Source organism: Mercurialis annua, linkage group LG8 (genome assembly GCF_937616625.2).
Source record: "Mercurialis annua linkage group LG8, ddMerAnnu1.2, whole genome shotgun sequence".
Lineage (NCBI taxonomy): Eukaryota > Viridiplantae > Streptophyta > Magnoliopsida > Malpighiales > Euphorbiaceae > Mercurialis > Mercurialis annua.
Window position 1 is genome coordinate 38,663,758 of NC_065577.1, and position 21,285 is coordinate 38,685,042.

The 21,285-nt window shown below is 34.2% G+C and overlaps 2 protein-coding genes across 2 annotated transcripts; one reads left to right on the forward strand and one right to left on the reverse strand.

Annotated features, from left to right (window-relative positions):
- The first annotated feature begins 1,136 nt into the window (after positions 1 to 1,136).
- LOC126659738 (THO complex subunit 4A-like) lies at positions 1,137 to 4,346 on the forward strand. Its single transcript, XM_050353069.2, has 5 exons — positions 1,137 to 1,526; positions 1,625 to 1,726; positions 2,877 to 2,945; positions 3,036 to 3,211; positions 3,922 to 4,346. The coding sequence occupies exons 1-5, from the start codon at positions 1,137 to 1,139 to the stop codon at positions 4,112 to 4,114; spliced, it is 930 nt and encodes a 309-aa protein (XP_050209026.2). The 3' UTR covers positions 4,115 to 4,346.
- An 891-nt stretch (positions 4,347 to 5,237) lies between these two features.
- On the reverse strand, positions 5,238 to 20,768 carry LOC126659737 (uncharacterized). Its single transcript, XM_050353068.2, has 18 exons — positions 20,273 to 20,768; positions 19,537 to 19,616; positions 18,390 to 18,440; positions 16,533 to 17,054; positions 16,164 to 16,421; positions 15,517 to 15,582; positions 15,111 to 15,290; positions 14,061 to 14,112; positions 13,697 to 13,981; positions 13,189 to 13,299; positions 12,251 to 12,442; positions 11,862 to 12,137; positions 9,732 to 10,355; positions 8,728 to 9,233; positions 8,576 to 8,636; positions 8,414 to 8,482; positions 5,913 to 6,501; positions 5,238 to 5,754 (listed from the first exon to the last, which is right to left on the reverse strand). Exons 1-17 carry the CDS (start codon positions 20,507 to 20,509, stop codon positions 6,424 to 6,426), a joined length of 3,648 nt encoding a protein of 1,215 aa, XP_050209025.1. The 5' UTR covers positions 20,510 to 20,768; the 3' UTR covers positions 5,238 to 5,754; positions 5,913 to 6,423.
- Between the last annotated feature and the right edge of the window lie 517 nt (positions 20,769 to 21,285).

Sequence of the window (21,285 nt, forward strand, 5' to 3'; positions counted from 1 at the left end):
CCAAAACGTGACATCGTGGGTAACAGCTGGTAATGACGTGGCACGAAGGGGGTACCGAGGAGTCAATAGATGCGCACCCCTTTGAATTTTTTCAATCTCAGAGTCTTGTGCTTTGTTGCTGGGCCAGGTAAGGAGAAGGAAAAGAACAAGTCCAAAAATAGTTGTTTCAGGCTTGTTGGGGGCATTGTTTACACCGGCCCAGGAAATTACTGGGTAGAACCTCATGTGGGCTCATTAGGGATCCAGGCCCAACGAAGAGCCTTTTTTATTATTGCTTTTCTGTTTTATTAGGAGGTTGTAGCTCATTAGGAGTGATTTTCTTTTAGAGTCTTACTCCTAGTTGAATTAGGAGTCTTGATTATGAGGAGCTATAAATAGCTCAGATCATCATTATTTTTGACATCAACAAATCAATCAATTAAAAACCAAGCCCAGTGCTTTTTATCTTGCAATCTCCGGATTGTTTTAATTTAGGAGTAGTTTTCGGTATTAATCTCGCCTGAGTTCTTAACTCCCAGATTATTACTTTTTAGATCACGTGGTTAAGTGTTTTTAACCAAACAAGCCCTGCGAATATCTACATAGGTTCGTTAAAGCATCAAACCTCAAACCGATCCCGACTATAAATTCAAAGATTCGAGTCCGGAATATTTCCAGGCGAACACATAGGAAGCTTAAAACTCTCAGATTTGGTTTGCCAGATAATTATTATGATAATTAAGTTAGTGTATTATTTGATAAAGTAAATGAGTGTAAATTAGTGTTTAAACTTTATAAATACATAACTTTTCTTAACATGTATACCTGAGTTATTTTTTTACGCCAAATGATGTTTCATCAGTTTATTGTAGAGTAAAACATATTTGGTATGAGTGTAATATTTGGAGCTAGTATATATATTGATAAAGTATAAAATATCTTAGATATAATTATTCTTTTCTTACATATAAAACATTAAAAGACTATTTTCTTAGGTCATCGGGTCTAATTTTTAAATTTTCCGATTTTTAATAAACATAACTGTTTCGAATCCTACTTAATGAAATTTGACGTATTTGAATGTATATAACTCTTTTATCATAGTTAGTATACACCTAAAAGTAAAACAACAAAAACTGAAAATTTTAGGCACCAAAATGGTATATTTTTCTTTCCCAAAAAAGAACAAAACATTCATTTCTTGTCCGTGTCAGTCTTCTTCAAAAAGCTTGCTTGCTACGTTGCATTACCAGTACTACACTCTCTCACTCTGCTCTACAAATTTCCTCACAAATTCCCAAAAATTTCAAAATTTAATTGTTATGAAGAAAATAGAAATGAAAAGCTCTAATCTAGACTTGTCTCTAGATGACATAATCAACAAAAACAAAGCAAAAATACGTTCCGACAGAGGCCTCACCGGCACCGGAGCCGGAACCACCGTAACGAGGGACGCCGTATTGAGTTCTGAACCGGGTGATCACTGTGTTCGCCGGTTTGTTAACCGTGAACAAACCAGACCGAGCCCTTACCCAATGCGAGCTAGTGTAAGCTTATAATCTTTACTTCCAAAAATCATTTCGTTTTTTCCCTAATATTTAGGGTTTGTCTTACATGTGAGTGATGATTTGAATTTGTAATGTAGACGATGATGCCGATCAGAAGTGGAGGAGGGTTTAAGGAGGAATCAGAAGCTAAGATTTACATATCAAACTTGCATTATGCTGTATCTACTACTGATATTCAGGTCATTTTTATCTATCTAATTCTTTTTTTGTTATTTTTTTTGGTTTTTTGTTTTATTAGCTTTGAAATAATGCATTATATTGTATTTTGAGGAATTTGAATTTTTCTTGAGTATTAGACTTGGTTTTGATAAAAAAAAAAGGAATATTATGTAGGTTGCATAGACTTGGTTTTGGCTTGATCAAATTCTGTGTTTTCATTGTTGTTCACAAGGCTCTGTTTTCTTTTATAACTTATCAGTGATACTTATAAGGTTTTATGTCATTTCAAAATGAAGTGTGCTGAATTGTTTGTAATTGTGTTTTGTACATATTATATAGTTTGAAGAGCTAGCTAGCATTAAGTAATAAGCCTTGAGAAAGCAGCATTTTTCCATTTCGGGAACGTTTTTGTTTCCGATATTCTCAGGAAGTCATTGGATACGATTCGGAGCCGTTTCTGTAAATAATAAAAATTGGATACCCGTTTTCTAAAAAAATAAAAGCTAAAATGTTACTTTTAAATTAGAAAAGAAACAAAACAAGTTAATTAATTTCCCACAAACTTTATGCACTTACCTGCGCAATTCAAAAACAAAAACTCTTTTTTCTTTTAAAAATAAAATCTCTATAATCCATTTTATTATATATTATGAACTTAAATTGTAATTATATTCAAATGATTAATTTCATTAATTTCCATAAATATTTAATAATTTATTGCATGAAAATATGTTTTTGTATAAATAAATTTTCTTCTAATAATTATAAATAGATCCCAATATTATTATTATTAACACATTTCTATTTCTAATATTTTGAAAAAAATTGTTTTGTCATTTCCATGTCAATCTCCGTTTCCGCACAACATAGGTTGTGAATGTGATTGGTAATCGACAATAATGTCGAATTGTGCAGTTTAGAAGAGTACTGTTATTTTGGCCATTGTAATACAAAGTAGATAAATGACTCTTTAAGGCAGCACATGTACATGCTACATAATTTTTTTATCCTGCTAGAGGACTTATGTTAAATGTCAATATTCATAAAAGGGAAACTCTCAAGCATGCACTTTTGTAATGTTAAATACACCGGCTTATTTTGAATAAATCATGCAGGTTTCAGATCCAAAAACTGTGCATATGTCATTAATGTATGTTAATCACTTTGCAGTTGCTTTTCTCTGATGTTGGTGAATTGAGAAGTCAATCAATCCATTATGATAGAAGTGGAAGATCAAAGGTATATTTACCTAGATTTGCCTTCTACCTTGACCTCAATAAGTTTAGCTAGCCTATTATATCTATAATTTACATAACTTCTGTTTCCCAGGGAACAGCCGAAGTTGTATTTGCTCGTCGAATAGATGCTCTCGCAGCTATAAAGAAATACAACAACCTTCCACTTGATGGCAAGCCAATGGTACTTGAACTTGTAGGAGGTGATTTGCTTCTGCATTCAACTGAAACTGGCATCATGGCAGAACCCGTTGATACTGTATTCAATAGGTAATTGAGTGCCCTTTCATTATTCACCATCGTGGGGATGTTCGCCGTACCGAATTAACGAAATCGAGCCAAACAGTAACGAAAATGGTCGATTTGGTTTATGTACTATATCTTCTTAAAAAATTCGGTTCAGTATTTAATCTTAAAAAACCAAGCGTGTGTATATATATACATATATCATATTTTTCTAAAAAATAATACTATTTAATGCTATTATGTTACATTACAGTTTGACTTAGATTTGATTTTTAAATTCAACATCTTTTAATTTTTTTTTAAAGAATGATTATACTTCAATTTTGGTAAAACCAAAAACCAAACCGAACTGAACCAAATTTTATCCCCAAAATTCGGTTTGGTTTTTATTTTCTTAAAAAACAATCAGTTTTAACATTTCCACTTGCGAACTGCATTACCCTTTGAACACCCCTCCTATTCACCAGCACAATTTTTTTATCTGTATAACCTCTTAACATTTGCGGCACCTCACTTTCAGCTTCTTACTTCAAAGTAAAATGACTAATCTGTTCTATCCTGATAACTAGATTGACTCTAGGACACTAAATAGGTACCATGATTAACTTCTTTGTGTTTGTAATATCTAGAAGGGGAATTTTTGCAATTTTTTTCTTATGTTTTGTTTTCGCATTTGTTATAGCATCTTAACGTATAATCCATCTATTTTCTATCCTCACTATACATGTTTTTAGATTGTCCCGTGATGGTGGTCGAGAAGACATTGATGCTAGAGGTTGGAGACACAGTGGCTTATGTGATCGAGAATTTACACAGACCCGGGATCAAGGAAGGGACCTTGGTGAGAAACCAACTGCAGAAGATCTCAATGCTGATATGGAGAGATACCGCCTTGAAGCAATTAATTTAAAAAAGCTCTTCCGATGATTTTTGACAGACGCAAAGTGATAGAATCATCATCATAGATTCATAGTCTAACTCAAGCAAGGCACAGTGTTTTTGAGAATAGTTTAAAATCACTGCATTTATTAACTGGTTATTTTGCCTAAGAATGTATATACATATGCTTTTGAGTAGTTAGAATAGTATCGGATATGTGGTGATAGAATGAACATATTGGAGAAATGATCGACTAGTTGAAGGTTTTTGATTTCTTATTCATGTTGTGCTGACCTTAAATGTGCGAGCTAAATGTAGATATGATTTGTAAGGCTGGCCAGCCGGCCATGCTTAACCAAGTTGAGCTGGTGTTCAAGCAATTCGAGTTAATCACCAAGTCGATAAGCTCACAAGCCAAATTGAGATTTAGTTAGTTTACTCTAATTTCTTTTATACTAAGTTCAAATTCAAACCGAGTTTCAAGTTCCAAATTTTAGAGTCCGAGTCGAACTTGGCAATGGCAACTTGATTCGATCAGACCCCTTAAACTCTATTTTTCTGAGCATCACGGAGTAATCGTGTAATGCCAACTTTAAGATGCCGTGTTTTCCCCGCAAAAGCATCACTGAAATATTTCCCTATAACATGCTTCATTCTTTATGCTAATAATTTAGCCAAAACTTCAGGTTGATGATTCAATACCATAAAATTTCCTTATTCTGGAATGAAAACGCCATGACCTGGTAGGGGAAGGATTGCGGACAGAAGTACAGGTGCACTCGATTCAGATCAAACTGAATTATCAAACCAAATCAATTTATAAGGAATTTAACTATATCAAACCAATCAGTTTATCAACTCGATTTGACTTATTATTAATTCAGTTTGTAATAAAGGTGAACTGAACTATATTTACTTTCAAAACAGAACCAGTTTCTTTAATTTCAAATTTAAATTACATCAAAAAGAATTTATCGATTCAATTCAGCCATTCAATTTGGTTCTTGTTTGCGCACCTTCCAGTCAATAGGCACCCCACTAGCTAAACTAAACAGTAAACACCTTGAACAAATAGTATAACAAAAAATTGTTTTGAACAAGTTTCATCGAATTAAGCATGGTATCATTTCACTAATAAATGTAAACATCAAATTAATAGAAAAATCAGAAGTTGCAACCAAAACTTTCTATTTATCCATATCAGCTTACAGATATGTTCAAAAGTTCGAAAACCTCACCACATTATACAACAATCGCAATTGCTACCAAAAAAATGGACTTGCATATATTTACATTGTCAAAATAAATAATCAATACAATCCCAAAAAACATTTTAAACAGCACTCCAAAAGATGTCTTTACTTATAGACATCTACACAATTCCCCTAAAAACAAGAATTGGAGAGCCTTGCAGTTCAAGCAAGCTTCTAGCACTATTTCCTACTGACTAAACATACAAAATTTGAGGTGTGCTCTTGTCATAATAATGAATAAACCTTAGCGAGTTAAAAAAATAAACTCACAGGTTTTATTGTGTGAAGGCGGCTGTTCAAAAAAGAAGCCAGCATTAATGTCATTTTGCAGAATGTTGGAATCAAAAGGTCAAGATGAATTACGACACTGTACAAACAACAGAAGGCTTCTCTTGACATTTCCCGGAAAATGTATCGAGATATACCGCAAAATTACTGCATCCACATAAAAAATATAAGCACATTAATAACAGGCAAATGACGAGAACATTAGAGCTTAATAAAGTTTATGGTGCAAGCTCTAAGACTACTCCATTGCATTAGACAAAGCCTCAATTTTTAAAATATAGAAGTCGGAACCGGAGAGAGAGTACCTCAAGAACTGCTGAACCTCGGAAGCTGCCAAGATTAAAGAGGAAAATGACGGATGAATGAAGCAATGAACAGAATCAACTCCAACAAGTTTCATCAACATATCATACACTGGCTTAACTGCTTCAGTCTCAATCCTCAGAATATCAGACCTTCAACGTTTAATGCACAACACTGTACCACTCACTATTAAGAATCCTCTAGTTGTTGTTAATGATTAAGGACATACAAGACTGCTTCAAGCTCACCATTTCCCGGAAACTCTGAGGCAAAAGAAAAACTCAGAGGCAGCTCATCACACAGCAAACGCAGCTTAAATAAATAATGTTGTCTGGTTGATACACTTCCACTGGTCACAACTGCTCTATGTTTGCCTATAAAAACAATTATAACGAGCCGAGGGTCTTCAAAACTTGGTTAAATATGGAGATGTAAGGTTAAAAATGTAGGGAGCAATAAATATCAACAAGTCTCCAAGATGATGAGTAAGATGATTCCACAAGGCTCACTGCATTATAGCCCATCATTTGATAGCTGAAGGATTCCGCGCATCTGAAGATATGGATTTTCCAATAGTTTTTCATTATTGCTCTGCAAAGGCAAAAGGACATGTAAACATGTAAGTAAAATTTAATAATGCCATCCCACAATAACTAGGAATTGTTCTAATGAAGACTCGTATGCAAAACCACAACAACTAAAACATATTGAAGTACTCAAGGATAAATGCATCATATAATAATAAGCTAATAAACATTCTGGTAGCATATATCAGCTCACTATTTTATTGATGAGTTCAGTGTATTATAATTACCTAATTCCTAGAAGACCATAAAGTTAAAAACTAAGCCACAAAATTATAAGCAATTCATGTTTTTAAAATATTAACAAATTATGCATGTACTTTTATTTAGTGTTACAATTTTGTTATTTAATGTCAAAACATTTACATAGATATTTTATTTTGAGGAACTTTAAATCAAGATAAAGCAGATAAGGAATAGAAAGCATAAAATTAAATCAAGACAATCATGTTTTTTTTTTCAATTCGAAAAAAATCTGGGAACTTTTGGTCTCATTCACCAAGTCTAACAATGAATCTCATCTAGGATTAAAATGAATTTACATTCATGAAAAAATAAATAACACTTTTACTTATGTTTAATTTCACAAGTTTATTCATGTTCATAAATTTGAAATATATTAAATCAGATTACCATCAGACGTAGCTCACATTAAACTAAAAGCATAACCTTCTTAAGATGCTTCTAGGGGTGTGTAGTATTTGGGTATAACTAAATTACCCAACCAAACTAAACCAAAATTTTAGTTCGATTCAGTTTTTGATTAATATGGTTCACTTATTGGTTAAGAATTCTGGAAAACTTGGTTTATTCAGCTCGGTAAGTTTTTCAGTTTAAAATTTCTAAAATAACCGAATCAACCGCATTAGCCGAAATTCAAAATAACGTTGTTTAGATTCACATAGATATAACATGATACTTTTGTAAATTTTTTTAGAATTTTGAAGTATTTTAATAATTTAGTATTAAAGTTACACACAACCCTAAAATTGGAAACTTTTTCTTTCTTTTCAAGCCACATAACCCAAAACTCCCCTCTTATATTCTTTGTTTTATGCTATGTGCTTATCCAAAACCAACCAAATTACACTTAGGCCATGTGTGGTTTATGGAATAGGTGCGGGACAGAACAGCTATTCCGCATGGAATGACTATTCTTTGCTTTGGTTCATAGAATAGTTATTTATGGAATTGCTATTCCATAATTTTATGGAATAAATACTCCTCTCAAAAAGTAAAGAATAGCTATTCCAATATTTCCTACTATTCCATTCCATGAACGGAACATAGCCTTATTGTAATGAAAACGCTCTGTGCTCCTTCACCCCTCATCACTCTTTCTTCTTTTCTCTTAACACATAACTGTAACACCTTTTAGATAAAGACCAAAACCTTGATCAATGACCAGTCTCAGAATTCAGTTTTTTTCTTTCAAAAGTTTGCTTTTTCACTTGGGGAAATAAAATGAAAATCATTTTAGTAATTCTCTGTTCAGAAAAAAAAATTCCCATGGTCATGAATATTATTTCGGTTTACTTGGTTTTAATTTTAATTTCTGAGAATCTGCATTGTTTGGTGAAATTCAGTTATTCGGTTAACCAGATAGCCGATCGGACTAACAATATTATTTCGGTTCGGTTTGGTTACGGTTAACAAAATTTAAAGTAATTCGGTTTTGTTAATCCATTTCAGCGACGTACTCGACCAATGCACACCCCCGGTTACCTCAATAAAAAAATGCCATAAAACTAACTGCCGATTGTCCGATCTGGACAAGACAACTAGACGAGTATGTAAAAGAAAGACGAGCATGGGGCAAAATTGCACCATAGCAGTTTAATCTCATACTGTTTATATTTTTCCATTCTTGTCATATTAAACATGTGCAACTTCTATAAAACAGTAGAATAAAGTCTCACCTGCTGTGCTTTAAAAACAAGATTCTGCAGCATGTGTTGGTACTCATCAGGGTTTTCTGTCATCATTCTCTGAAAAGTCCCAGATTTAAATGTGTAAGCATAGATTCAAAATCCAAGTAATCGAACAGTTTATCACCCTTAAGAGAGAAAGAAACATCTTGCCTTCAAAAGAAACGCCGAAGAGTAATATGCTACCCTCGAATCTGTATCATCTAAAAGTTCCCTGTCACAGTAAAAAAAGTGGAATCTGTTTAACACGTCTTAACGAAATGGTTCAGCAACAGCATCCTGAGGGGTAGAGTAAGAGAAATCACCTAAAAAATTCTTCTCCGCCAACTTCTTGAAAAGCAGAAGGATCAGCAGTGCATTTACCAATTAGAAGCAATAAAAGACTCGCCCTAATATCTGAAGCACCACCAGGAAGGTTTCCACGCCCTTTGCTTCCAACTGCAACTCCAAGCGCAATATTATCTGTTGCTGCACCAGCTAGTTGAATCAAAGGCCAGTAGAATAATGCAGCAGGAACACGTGCAACCAATTGCATAGGGACAATGGCCTTCCCTTGGAGAAGCATTGCAGCCATTGATGCTGTGCCACACGTAAAAGAACTGTTAAAGCTGCAGTTTGATCTATCATCAGCTTCCTCTAGAAATTCATTATGTGAACTGTTCTCTTGCTGAGAGGAATGCTCAGCACCGTCAATTTTTTTATCTTCATCCGTGCCGCCAAAAGCTTTGCCCTGTTGGGTATTTTCCCCATATAGATTCATAGTTGACGGGAAAATTTTCAGGCACAGCTGAGAGAACAGTATGTCGCACATCTGCTTAGGAAAACCAGGGAATGCGCATTAACAGCCTTTCAATAAAACATGCATTTGCACGAGATTTTAAGGCTAAAAGCAGAAAGCTACATTTGCAACTGAATCAATCAATTAAAATGGATTTCCGTAAATACAGCCACAAAGACTGAAAAGATCAATCATTAAAGTTGATCAAACTTATTTTGCAATAGCCTTAGTAATGCAAGGGGTGATGCTTCCATGATAAATATGCACCTAACCAGACATATTACATGATGCTATTCTTCCAGAAATTTAGGACAAAAAAGAAATTACAAAGAAAGTTCCCATTTTATCAAGCAGAACCAGTTTATAGCCAAGTGCTAAGCATGAGAACTATCCTAAGTTGATAAAATCTTCAATGAAAATGCGTAATTACATTTTGTGCACTTGTGTCCAGGTAATTTACCAATAATCTCAAAGTTCCCTATGAAACTTGAACATACTTAGCAGATCAGATTAATCGTATATGAAAGATACCTTCAAAATGTTGATGCGGTCTGTTTCATTTATTTGAGCTACCAAAGACAAAGCCCTGCTCATAATGTCTATCACTGCATTTGCTTTCTCAAGTCGGTTATCCACATGTTGATGACCAGCATTGCGGCCATTTATATGTTGCATTTCATTTTCATCCAACAGAAATTTACACCGCATTAGAAGCCTCTCTAGGACAAATAGGAAACCCCATCTGATGAGGTAGTGTCTTGACTTTAGGAGCCCGCACATAAGCCAAATGGACAGAGGAACATCAGAATCAGCTGAAGTATCACTTACACCAGCATGGGCAATCTGACTCTGCAAGTCTATTATATTCGACCAAATATTTGCATCCCTTCCATCACTAATTTCGGCAATAAGCAAATCTCCTAACCAGGTATATCCATTCTGGCGATAAGCAATTCTTTCTGAATGAAGAAGAGAGTGCAAAGTGATCCATGCAAATTTCGCTTTTATGATAACACTATTTCTTAGACCAGCACTTTCAATGCTTTCCAGAGACTTGTAAGATTTAGTTATCTGCATCAAATGGGTGAATTCCTTGTCTACATGAGTAAAAGAACCAATTGTTGCATCCAGTTTCTCTGTAATATTCTCCAAGAGCTGCAAAAGAACACTGGATTAGAAATCAGTAGAGCAAAGAATTCTACTAAAGCAATATGTCACAGAAACATCTCATTGCAGATGATCCAATATGAAATGGTACAATGTAGCTCAGCAATTTTAGACTAATTTACAATTTAAAAAATCTACCAAAGGAATGGAAAGAAAGAAAGAGATTGTCAGATGATGCAGCACGTAGGAATAAACCATTCAAACAAAGAAAAAGCTGTCTCTATGATTGTGTGTGTGTTATGAAAGGCAAGGAAGGACATGAATGGTCTCACACATTTATAGTTATGTCAACGTGGGTGTCATTAAATGAATTTAGGAAATACATTTTCAACCAATCATGTTGATTTAATTCTCATCAGAAGAAAATCCAGACAATGAAAAGTGAAATAAGCAAAAAATAAACAGCAAAGGACTAAGCAAGGAGTATGTAATTTTAAGTTCAAATAGAAACTTATTTGCAACTGAAACAACCATTTAAAATGGATTCCACATGTAAAGCATTCGTCTTTACAGATCACACTAATATATTATAGACTAGCATTGGGTGAAAGGCAATAATTAAGGCTGCAATTCTGCACATGAAATAGAAGAACTGATAATAAATAATATAACATTGTTTCACAATTCAATTTATGCAATAAGCATTACATTAGCTAACCACATAGTGGTACAAATAAATAATTTCCCCTGGACCAATGATGCATTACTTGGAACCTAAATTAGTAAACTATTGCTGAGATCCCAGGCATTAGATGGGACTAACAGGTTTGGCGAGGTTATGTTCTAAGACCCTAAAATTTTAAATCCATGGTGCCAATCGTGTCTACGGCGGACATGGCCATTTGGAAACTGTATGTGGTTAATGAATTTTCCAATTAGATAGCCAAATACTAGCCTCCACGTAGGATATTGGTTCAGCATCTGGATTCAATCATTAGGCCCACGAAAAATATAATTCAAAAGGAGCAAAACTGACTCACGATTAATATGCTACTATAAGATTGACCCAGTGAATGTTAGGATGGCATTGATGGTGTAGCCGTGTAGGGACTTTTCTTCACACTAATATTTGTGGCCTGTAGGATTAACTTTATTAGTAAAGTTTTGCAAGTTCCGATTTTTTTTTTAACTAGCATATGAGTATTACCAAAGATAATCCAGCTGTAACTAGGATCCTTTTACACCTCCACTCAGCATCAACTGGGAGGTCATCTTGCTCAAAACAAGAAAAAAAAGTTGGGAGATCATTAATTCATTCACCTTTACCACAATAGCAATGTGAATTAAACACTTCCCCAGTCTATCAATGATTACTCGTTTGATTTTAACCAACTGAAGGTATTACTTTCAACAACGAAAATTATCATTCAACCAAGTGCTACTACAATAAAAAGCAAATAAAACTATAGTGCATGCCTAAAGTTCCAAAGTCAGAAAATGGCTCCCTTTTTAATATGAACACCCTTGGAATCGCATAAACTGTATTGGGCTTACCATATTTAGTCGTTCATTACTAGAATATCTTGACAATGCAGCAGAAATGGATCTTCTCAAAAGCTCTCCAATGCCTTCAATCCCAAGTTTAACAGAAATATAAAAAGCTTCAGGTGCATCAGCAAGAGAAAGCAAGGCCGATATAGGTTGAATCTCATCATCACTATACTCAGAAACTCCAGCAGCTATGCATGATTCATTTATTAGATGCATTACATAATCCGAAAGAACCACAAATAGATTTCTCCTGTCTTCTCTCAAGGCAGAAAGTGAATACTGTAAGGCATAATAACTTATTTAGATGTAGATGAGCTCATTACTACTATTTAGTCTATAAAAGGTTGACTACAGAGTAATTTATTCCAAGTTGTAAAAGATAATTCATGTACCTCATAGAAAATAAAATCAATTCCTCCAATCAGGTCAATCTGATCTTTGAGAAAAACTTGGGCATTTGATACATCCAGAGTGGGCCCATCACGCACTTGATAGAACATATTCGTTAGCATGCAAATAAGGTTGCTATGAACTAACTCAGCCCAGGAATTCTTCCTGCCAACCTCAATAAGTGTCTTAACTACCTGAAAATGGATGGCAATCTCTGATGAAAATTATCTCAGGAAAAAGTTCTTAGATAAACAAAAACTGACAGTTAATAAAATTAACAGATTTCACTGGTCACAGTCATATAAACAGGCAACCCAAATTGTAAATTCTATTATTGATGTGAATTTTACAGAAGATAAAATGGGTTGGAGATGGGAAAGGCATGTCCACCTTACAAACTCTATTATCCATGTTTATGGTTCCTGTCATATTTAGAAGAAGAAGTTCCCTCCAAACCAGCTCACCCCCAAATGACAAATTTCTATTTACTTAACACAAAATGGTTTGTGGAGAAACATCAAAGGTGAGGTAGAATCCCTAACCAAAAACACATTTATATTGCTAAGGCATGGGAAACATGATTAAGAATGAAGATCCCATAACATCCTATTGTTCACATCATATACATTAATCTCTTATCTAATAGACTTGCACATAAAAAGATAATTTAGATCGATCAAAAAGGAAGTTATCTAGCAAATTAGAGCAGCATAAATCAACTGCTAATGAGTATGTCAATCCCATGATGGTACCCGTAAGTTGAAAAGTCAAGAAAATGGCAACTCAGAGCCACACCCAAGCTAACATAAGAAAGGTTCTGACAAACACAGACTAATTCAACAGTTTGCACTACAAAGAACATCATAATAGGACAGCAACAGAGGTTGCAATGGCGAGCATACTGTGAAGCAGTAAAGATAGCATGGAAATACCAACTTACCCTTATGTCAAGGCCTTCTATTCGGTTTCTCAGTATTTTTCCTCTATCACAAACAAAATAAAGTAAACAGCTCAAAGCAGAAGCCCAAACAGATTCTTCATCCTCTTCTGTCTGCAAAAAAAAACACGATGAACTCGGATTTCAGATGGTAATGTATAATGAGAACAATCAATATTGCATATTATCAGCCGAAATAGCTTAAAGATGACATCCTGTTATATCATCTACTTGGTGAAATACTTGTGTTTCTGAATTTTTGAGCAAAATCATTTGTATTCCCCAACTAATTTCCTGTATTCTTATTCACTTTCTCACCCGCTATTCTTCAGCAGGATAATTAGTACTCTATTAATGCCTACCATCAGAATAGTATCACTCTGAATGTCATAGTTCAGGAATTATACATCTTTTAGTTAAAAAAAATTAATAAAAAGACCAAAGGCATCATGTTGAATTATGTAAAAACAAGTCAAGGTAGCCAATAAAATGATACTAACGGAAACCATACCTGGACAAGAAATAGAAGTATTTTGTATAGAATGTTCAAAATCCAAGATTCAAAGCTATCAATAGCTGACAAATTACGCAGATCATTAACAGAATTTTCCTTGCTATTGCCCTGTGCGGCGAGTTGCTCATCAACATTAGTAAATGGCTCTTGTAAATAATCTTCTTCAATTGTAGAAGTATCATCCACGCGCATCGGTTCCAATAATTGACCATGGACCCCAAGGTTCAGAATCAAATCAAAAGCACGAACCCTGCAAGCTGCTTTTGGAGAACTAAGCATTTCCTGAAAGATAATAGCAAAAAAAACATTAGAAGTTCTGACCACCTGAACTCAAAAATCCCAAATTTAATTGATGCAGCACCTCAAGCATGGATAGAGTGAGAGGAGCAGCAGTCCCAGAGTCCAACACATACCTACAAAGAAAATTTGTTTATGGACCTTCCATGAGCAATTCATGTAACAGTAAGAAGGAAAATGAGAAAATGAATCTATTGACCAATAAAAAGATGGATGAACAAGAATAGGTGCATCAAAACTTATTGATCTTGTACTTATTTTTTCACTTGTAGGCATAGAAATAACCCATAGTAATATTATGCTAACTATGAGTTATTTTCAATCTTTAATGCTTCTTGCCTCAAATAAGATTAGGTTTTTGACAACTTAATTACCATGAATAGCACATCAGTTAGTACCAGTTACAAGAAATTCCAAAAATCCATCTCATCAAGCCACTAAAAAATCAGCAATAGGTCAAGGACACAAATAAAATAGATTATCATGTTGAAATTGATCAATATTAACTTGTTGAACATAGAAATAGTTGCAACAAAAATTCAAGTTAGGCACTCTATCCAATGAACGGTGGTCTATAGACTCGAGCATGCAATTCTTACTGTCAAGAATATGCCCCAACCACAATTTTTACAATTAGCAATTAGCCCATTACAATTGTGCTTTTGTACCTGTTATGATGGAACCATTTCATTCCAAAACATTAAATTGCCGACTCCAAAATCTTTCTGGTTTTTAAGCCTATATAATCACATTGACTTGTCATTAATAATATATACATGCTCAAACTAATTAATTTATAATAGACTTCAGATAGTTGCAAGCCAAGTTCCTTTGTCATGTCACAATTTACACACAATGCATGGCTTTTCAAACAACTATGGTCTCAAGAAAGGATCAAACAAGGCAAGTGAATAGGTGAAAATTATGACGACATGCAATCATGATTGATAGAGGTGATAATCAAATGAATAGCACAGTAACCTACATATTAAATCACTGAAACAGTAAACAACGTGAGTATGCACAAAGAAAAAATTCAAAATGCAGCACCAATTTGAGAATATATTATACGACAATAGGAAGTAATAATAGAACATATCTATACAAAACTTACATGTCAATAACAAGCTTAATAAGGACGCTCACAGCCACATCCATTGATGGCTTTCCACTGTTGTTAATTAATCTAGATGATACAGTGAAATTATTAGCACTCGCAGAATTTGTCTCTGAGCTTACTGCAGCAATAACCTCGCATACCTCAGCAGGATTTAATCGTAACGGTTGCTGTTCACTGAATCACAATTAATAAAAATGCAAAAGGATGAGTAACAGGGGAAAGAACTGTTGAGAAATAATGATTTGATTCTATTCCTCATTAAAAGAAACAACACAAAAATATTAATACCTCCCTCATTCACTAAGTTAAATAAATAATCAATTGAAATAGCAGGTCAAATTCATTAGCCATGTATCTAAATCCAAAAGGAGCAGAACTCAAAGGTTCTCCCATTTTGTACCTGTAATGACGATACTGGAAAAGTGGTCGAGTGCGTGGGCGAAATGTGCTTGCAGGAGAGTCTTCCCTGCAAAATGGAAATCAGCACTTTCAGATATATAGTCAACATTTAGCATAAGTTAGATCATAACCGAACTGCATAAATTGGAACACAGGAATCATCATGATATGGCATTTGAGAATAACTCCACTTTCACCATACATATGGCATGATACATTAGCTCTTTATTCAGTCATCTTGACTATTGTTCTTATTGCTTAAAACTGATTAGCAAATACTAAATGAAATTTTCCATGTATTTTCTCCAACTCTAATTTCTAAGCTTCAGAATCAGTCTGTGGTCTATAGTTGTGTGCTGTAAATGCATATCTATATAAAGTGCATATGTCTAGTGTGATGCTAATAAATTATACAAATGAGCTCCACTACAAGTAATCTCGATCAAGTTCCCTCTAACTGGCGGGTAAAACTAAGTATTTAGAAAGGGCATCTCCAACCAACTCTATAATAGAGTATGGCCCCACCGTATAGGGTAAACCACTCCAACCAAGCTCTATAAACTTACTCTATTCTACAAACTCTTTTACAAAAATATAAGTTTGTCCAACCACTGCAAAAAAAAAATTACGTCAAAAAGAAAAACATACCAAATTTGCTGAGGTCCTGCCTTACTGCGTTTAGATGCTGTTACTGCGTTTAAATGAGGACGAGACGAGGCAGAATTAGTAATTGATGTAAATGAAGAGGGCTGCAATAATTGATCAAGATAAGGCATGTCAGCTGTCCCAAAGTATTTCCAAGGCTGTCCTTTCATTTTGGCCTCCATGTCTCCAACAAGTAGAGCTGCAGCCCCTAGTTCTAGGAAATTATGTGATCTCACGTCTTGAAGGTCCACCATACGACCACTGCATTTGATAACATCACATATATTCAGCTAGGCTCTTTATACAGCATGTAAATTAAGCAATAGAAAGTACAAAAGTGAAAGATAAATAAGCATATTTAGATGCAATTACTTTTCAGCTGTGAAATATGACAATGGATGTTCTCCCACCCAACGCCACTTCAAAACATCAACTGCAATATAATCCAGGTCTTCTCGTTTATCAATTTTGTCGATATTTGATAACTTTGAAACAGGTAACACGGTTGCATCTTTTTTCTCTGAAGAGTCTCCCCCATTTGCAGGACTAAGTTGAGAATTAAAGGATCTACTCAACAAAGATGACAGCGATGGAAGAGGCTGTCTTAATGCAGAAGGGGCTCCAGCAAATGCAGCTGGTTGGAATGACCTTCTTGGAACATGTTTCGACACTAGAGAGCGCACATAGTTTAATGACTTTACAAGTGCCCCAGAGGCAAAACTGGATACAGGCAAAGAAGGGGAAGCAGTTGTAGAAGTTGTTAATGCAATAGACTGTTGGTTCGGCGATCTTGACCAAGGTATTAACTGTCGGTTTGGGATTGTATCACACTCAGCAATTGTGCACACACAAAAACGATCAATCTGAAGTAATGTTTCCTCACTAGGTTTATATCTGCAGCACAAGAAGAAGCAATACAATCATAAACGATACCAATCGACTACTCGATGCATAAAGGACAGTGCCGGAGATCCTTTACTAGTGGAACTCAAATTTCATCAAAGTTACACCAACAAGTCATTAAACACCAATTTATTATAAGGTAGATCATATGCCTCCTTTTCAGATTTTGCAGAAACATACTAAAATGCAGTTAATATGTTTTCATTTAGTTGCTAGCAGCTCAAGAAGATGCATTTTGTGGTGGGAAAATGTCAAGACAAAAATACAAAAATATGACATATTATGACCAGTTGCCAGTCCAACGCAAGGGAAGCGTATTACCACTATCAGGAGTTTAATTCTTGGTTCCTAGTTACACAAGTAGCTCACTGGGTGCAAGAGCAAACTTTACTCATTGTCTATGTATGCATATTCAGCATTACAGGTTGACTTTGTGCTTATCGAGTAACAGAAGCTTGAGAGCAAAACGGGAGTGGAAAAATTTCTATCTAAATGCAATAGGGTCTAATTTTACCTATTCTAAATCCCTAGAGGAAACAGGAGAATTTTTTGAATGAACTTTCTGTTTTACACTGCTCCAACAAAAGCAAAGATATAGGCGTGACTTAGATAACCATGGTTATGATTAAATTTGACAGAATAAACCATACGTCAAATATTGAAAATGTTGTATTCAAAATGCAATTATCAAATCCCATTTAAAGCAAGAACAATGGTTTTAAGTATCATGCCAAAATTAGCCAACTCAGAAACCTCTTGGAACATCCTAAAACAATAATAAAATGACATTAATGGTACATATTTTACTCAAACTGTCAAACATCTCAACTTTTAGTCCAAATTAAAGTTTCAAATAGCAGTTGATATGACACCTATCACCCGTTCTATAATGGATTTTGCATGTTGATACATTACAGGTGGTTCATGGATAACTCAGTTTCCTTTTGTTTTTCAAACTCTGCTTACTTTTATCTAGCTCATTCCTTCTTCCTCAGCTTATGAAATTTAAAGGGACTCTTCATAAAAAGGTTTTATAGCTAATATATTACTAGGCTCTTATTGCTATTTTAAATAATGATCCTGATACACGGGAAAGTGAATGTCTTACAGTTGTCTTTTTAATAAAAGCTTTAAATATGTGAACTCCTGATATGGATAAGCATAAACATATGCAGGTAGCATTTAGGAAAGACAGAAAATTTAAAATGAGCCATCTAAAAGATGAAAGGATACAATTTTTACCATGTATTAATTGCAATATAGATGAAGGTTTACTTTGTACAAAACAATCAAACAGGTAAGACAAGTTAAAGCAAAATGGCATACCGTAAAAGGAACCGCTTCAAAAGTGCCACACACCTTGCAACAACAGCTGGACTGGTGCAAAAAGAATCCGTATTAGGAGAAAAGACTAAAACGCTATAACAACAATTGTGCTAATATGCACAGAAAAAAACAGAAGTGATGTACAAGGTAGAAAGTAAACCCAAAGTTAGCGGTATAACAAAATACAAACTAATGCAAGAAATATATAATATCGATTGGCATATATATATATATTATGGGTAACACAAGAGCTTATCTTCTAAGGGAATCATATCCATAGTTAAGGTTATTATACTCGCGCAGCATCAAACTAATGTCTCTGTGTAACTGTACATCCATTAAGTTCGACATTATTACTACATTAATTTTATATTTCCCAAAACCTTTTTAGTGAAATCTGAGAAGTTGAATAATAAAAATATTTTGGAAATATGAGATTAATAAGTAGGTTGATGGGTTCTAAAACCTTCTGCACATAACCCTCCATTTTGCTTGAAATTGAAACTTTCCGAATTTTAATTTTGTAAGGATGTGGACCACCTAAAATGCATGACAGAATACTAACTATCTTCAACTAATCATGGAGTGACTTAAAGTTTTCAGTCTTGATGTGATTTTTTAAGTTGGATGTCATTCTAATGCTCTTTTATCTAAATGCTTTAGTCTGTTGAACATCGACTATTGGGAAATTTAAATTAATAAAAGTGCAAAATAGAACAAAACTGGAAACCGACTGCTCTCTCCAACTGCCATATCCAGCTAAAAAGAAAAGCCATTAGACTAAATAGCTCCATCTTGTGTTATCCTGATTATACATTTCTCATATCCTATCATGCGCACAAAATAAAGCAGCATCAATGCTCTAATGGAAAAAACTGTTAACAGTGCCCTTTCCTACAAGATGTTTATGGTATCCAATTCTCCTATTTAATCCAATTCATACTACGGGATGAGACTACAACGTCATTCATTGTTATGACTCCACTCACCAATTGAAATCGAGTAAAAACTAAGAAAACAAAACTGTTTCTAGTACAATACCAGAGCATGGAATACAGAAATTGAAGACACAAGCATTATACGATGATTTTGCACAACATATTCTAAATCCAGAAGAACACCGCATGAATAGAAATATTACATTTACCTGCGGTCCCTTTCGGCAGTTGTATGCTCTAAAATCACAGAATATGCCAAGTCAGTTGTTGCAGGTGAAGCCAAATAATCCTGCCATTTTCCACTTCAAGATTCAAAATTATATTCCATGTAAATCATATGACAATTACAGCATATTGTATGTGGAGAGTTTATCTTACGCAACTATTGCTCCATGTCATAATTACAAGTTACAACAAGCCAATTATCATTTGTGATAGAGAATTCTGAACCTCCGTCCCATTTAAGAAGGGACATATCCCATTTTTATTTGTCCCACTTAAAAAGGTCATATCGTGTTTTTTATGCCAATTTATATGAATTTTCCTTTTTCAACCCTTTTTCTCTTTCCATAATTAATGATTATTAGTCTATATACAAAATACAACACTATCATAAATAGGGGTAAAATAAGAAAATACTATAGTAGTTAATGCTTTCTTAATATATGTGAAAAAGTCATTTGTCCCTTCATAAACGGGACGGAGGGAGTACTTTTTTATCATTAAATATTCCGCTTTTTTTTTTTCACGAATGACATTGCGCAACGGTTGTGTTGTATAGAATCCAGTTTATGTGCTAATTGGTATGATGAGATTAAAACAAAACCAGCCTAAAAAGAGTTCACTCACGTTGCTCATATGATAAACTAAGCCTAAAAAAATCTCAAACATTCAAATTAAAAAGATCGAATTAAAATTCGGACAAATTTCCACACTACAACTAACCCGAAGAGTTCTAGAAGCTTCAGTAACACTAGCAGAAGAAGATGACGCATGCGAACCGGCAACAGCGGCAGTAGTAGCAGAAGAAGACGAGAGACAATCGGCGATTGCACGCCGCAGTGGCTCCGGCGGTTTCCTTAACGACGAAGATCTTAACCTAGACGCACCACCGACGGCGGAATGAAGCTGTAACCTCGAACTTCCCGGACTATTCCGGGACGAACTGAACGTCGAAGACATTAAAATTGTAACGAATCCGTAACAGGAAATTCAGATTTCAAATTAAATTAGGGTTCCACATTTGAATCGAAAATTGGGGATAATAATTAAAATTAAAATTAAGATTGAGATTGAGATTAGTGTTATTAGCTGTAAGTATGAGCGTAGATTTATGAGTTTCTTGGGGGTCTGTATTAGCTGGCAGCCGCTAAAATCAAACTTTTTTTTTCTTTTTTTCTTTTTTGTTTGTTTTTGTTTTATGAGTGGGGGAGTAAGATTGTCAGTCATGTTCTAAAATAGGACAAATTGAAAAATGGATTTAGATTTGGATTTAGATTTGGAAATTTTGAGTTTTGTAAGGGCTAATATGGAAATTGCCTTATATGTTTTATATAAACAGATATTTTATTTATTGAATGTTTTTTCTTTTTATTAAAAATAGACCTACTTTAAGTTAGTTGGTAGCGGAAATTAGCGGAAATTAATATGAATTTTTAAAAAACAGACAAACCACAGTCTGATGAAATTGGGGTCAAACTCCGGACCTAATGCACATTGAATTATTTGGCCATTAAACCAAGCTTTCAAATACATTTATCGAGTAATTTATTATATTTGAATCATGTATAGTTATAATTTTATTTTGTTTGATATTATATATGGTACTGTGATTGGTAATTATATATTTTAAATTAACTTCAATAATTAGAAATTAATAAAAAAAATGGAAATTATGTGATTTGTATTTATTTTGTACAATTATGGTCTTTTTATTGATGAAATTATAAAAAAAATGC

Bases quoted from the DNA above. Each gene is read 5' to 3' on its own strand.
- LOC126659738 (XM_050353069.2), top strand. From the start codon at position 1,137: ATGGTATATTTTTCTTTCCCAAAAAAGAACAAAACATTCATTTCTTGT. The intron at 1,527-1,624 runs GTAAGCTTATAA...TTTGTAATGTAG, and splicing joins CTTACCCAATGCGAGCTAGT to ACGATGATGCCGATCAGAAG. The intron at 3,212-3,921 runs GTAATTGAGTGC...ACATGTTTTTAG, and splicing joins GTTGATACTGTATTCAATAG to ATTGTCCCGTGATGGTGGTC.
- LOC126659737 (XM_050353068.2), bottom strand. From the start codon at position 20,509: ATGTCTTCGACGTTCAGTTCGTCCCGGAATAGTCCGGGAAGTTCGAGG. The intron at 10,356-11,861 runs GTAAGCCCAATA...GTTCTTTTGCAG, and splicing joins GTAATGAACGACTAAATATG to CTCTTGGAGAATATTACAGA. The intron at 9,234-9,731 runs GTATCTTTCATA...TTTCCTAAGCAG, and splicing joins ACCGCATCAACATTTTGAAG to ATGTGCGACATACTGTTCTC.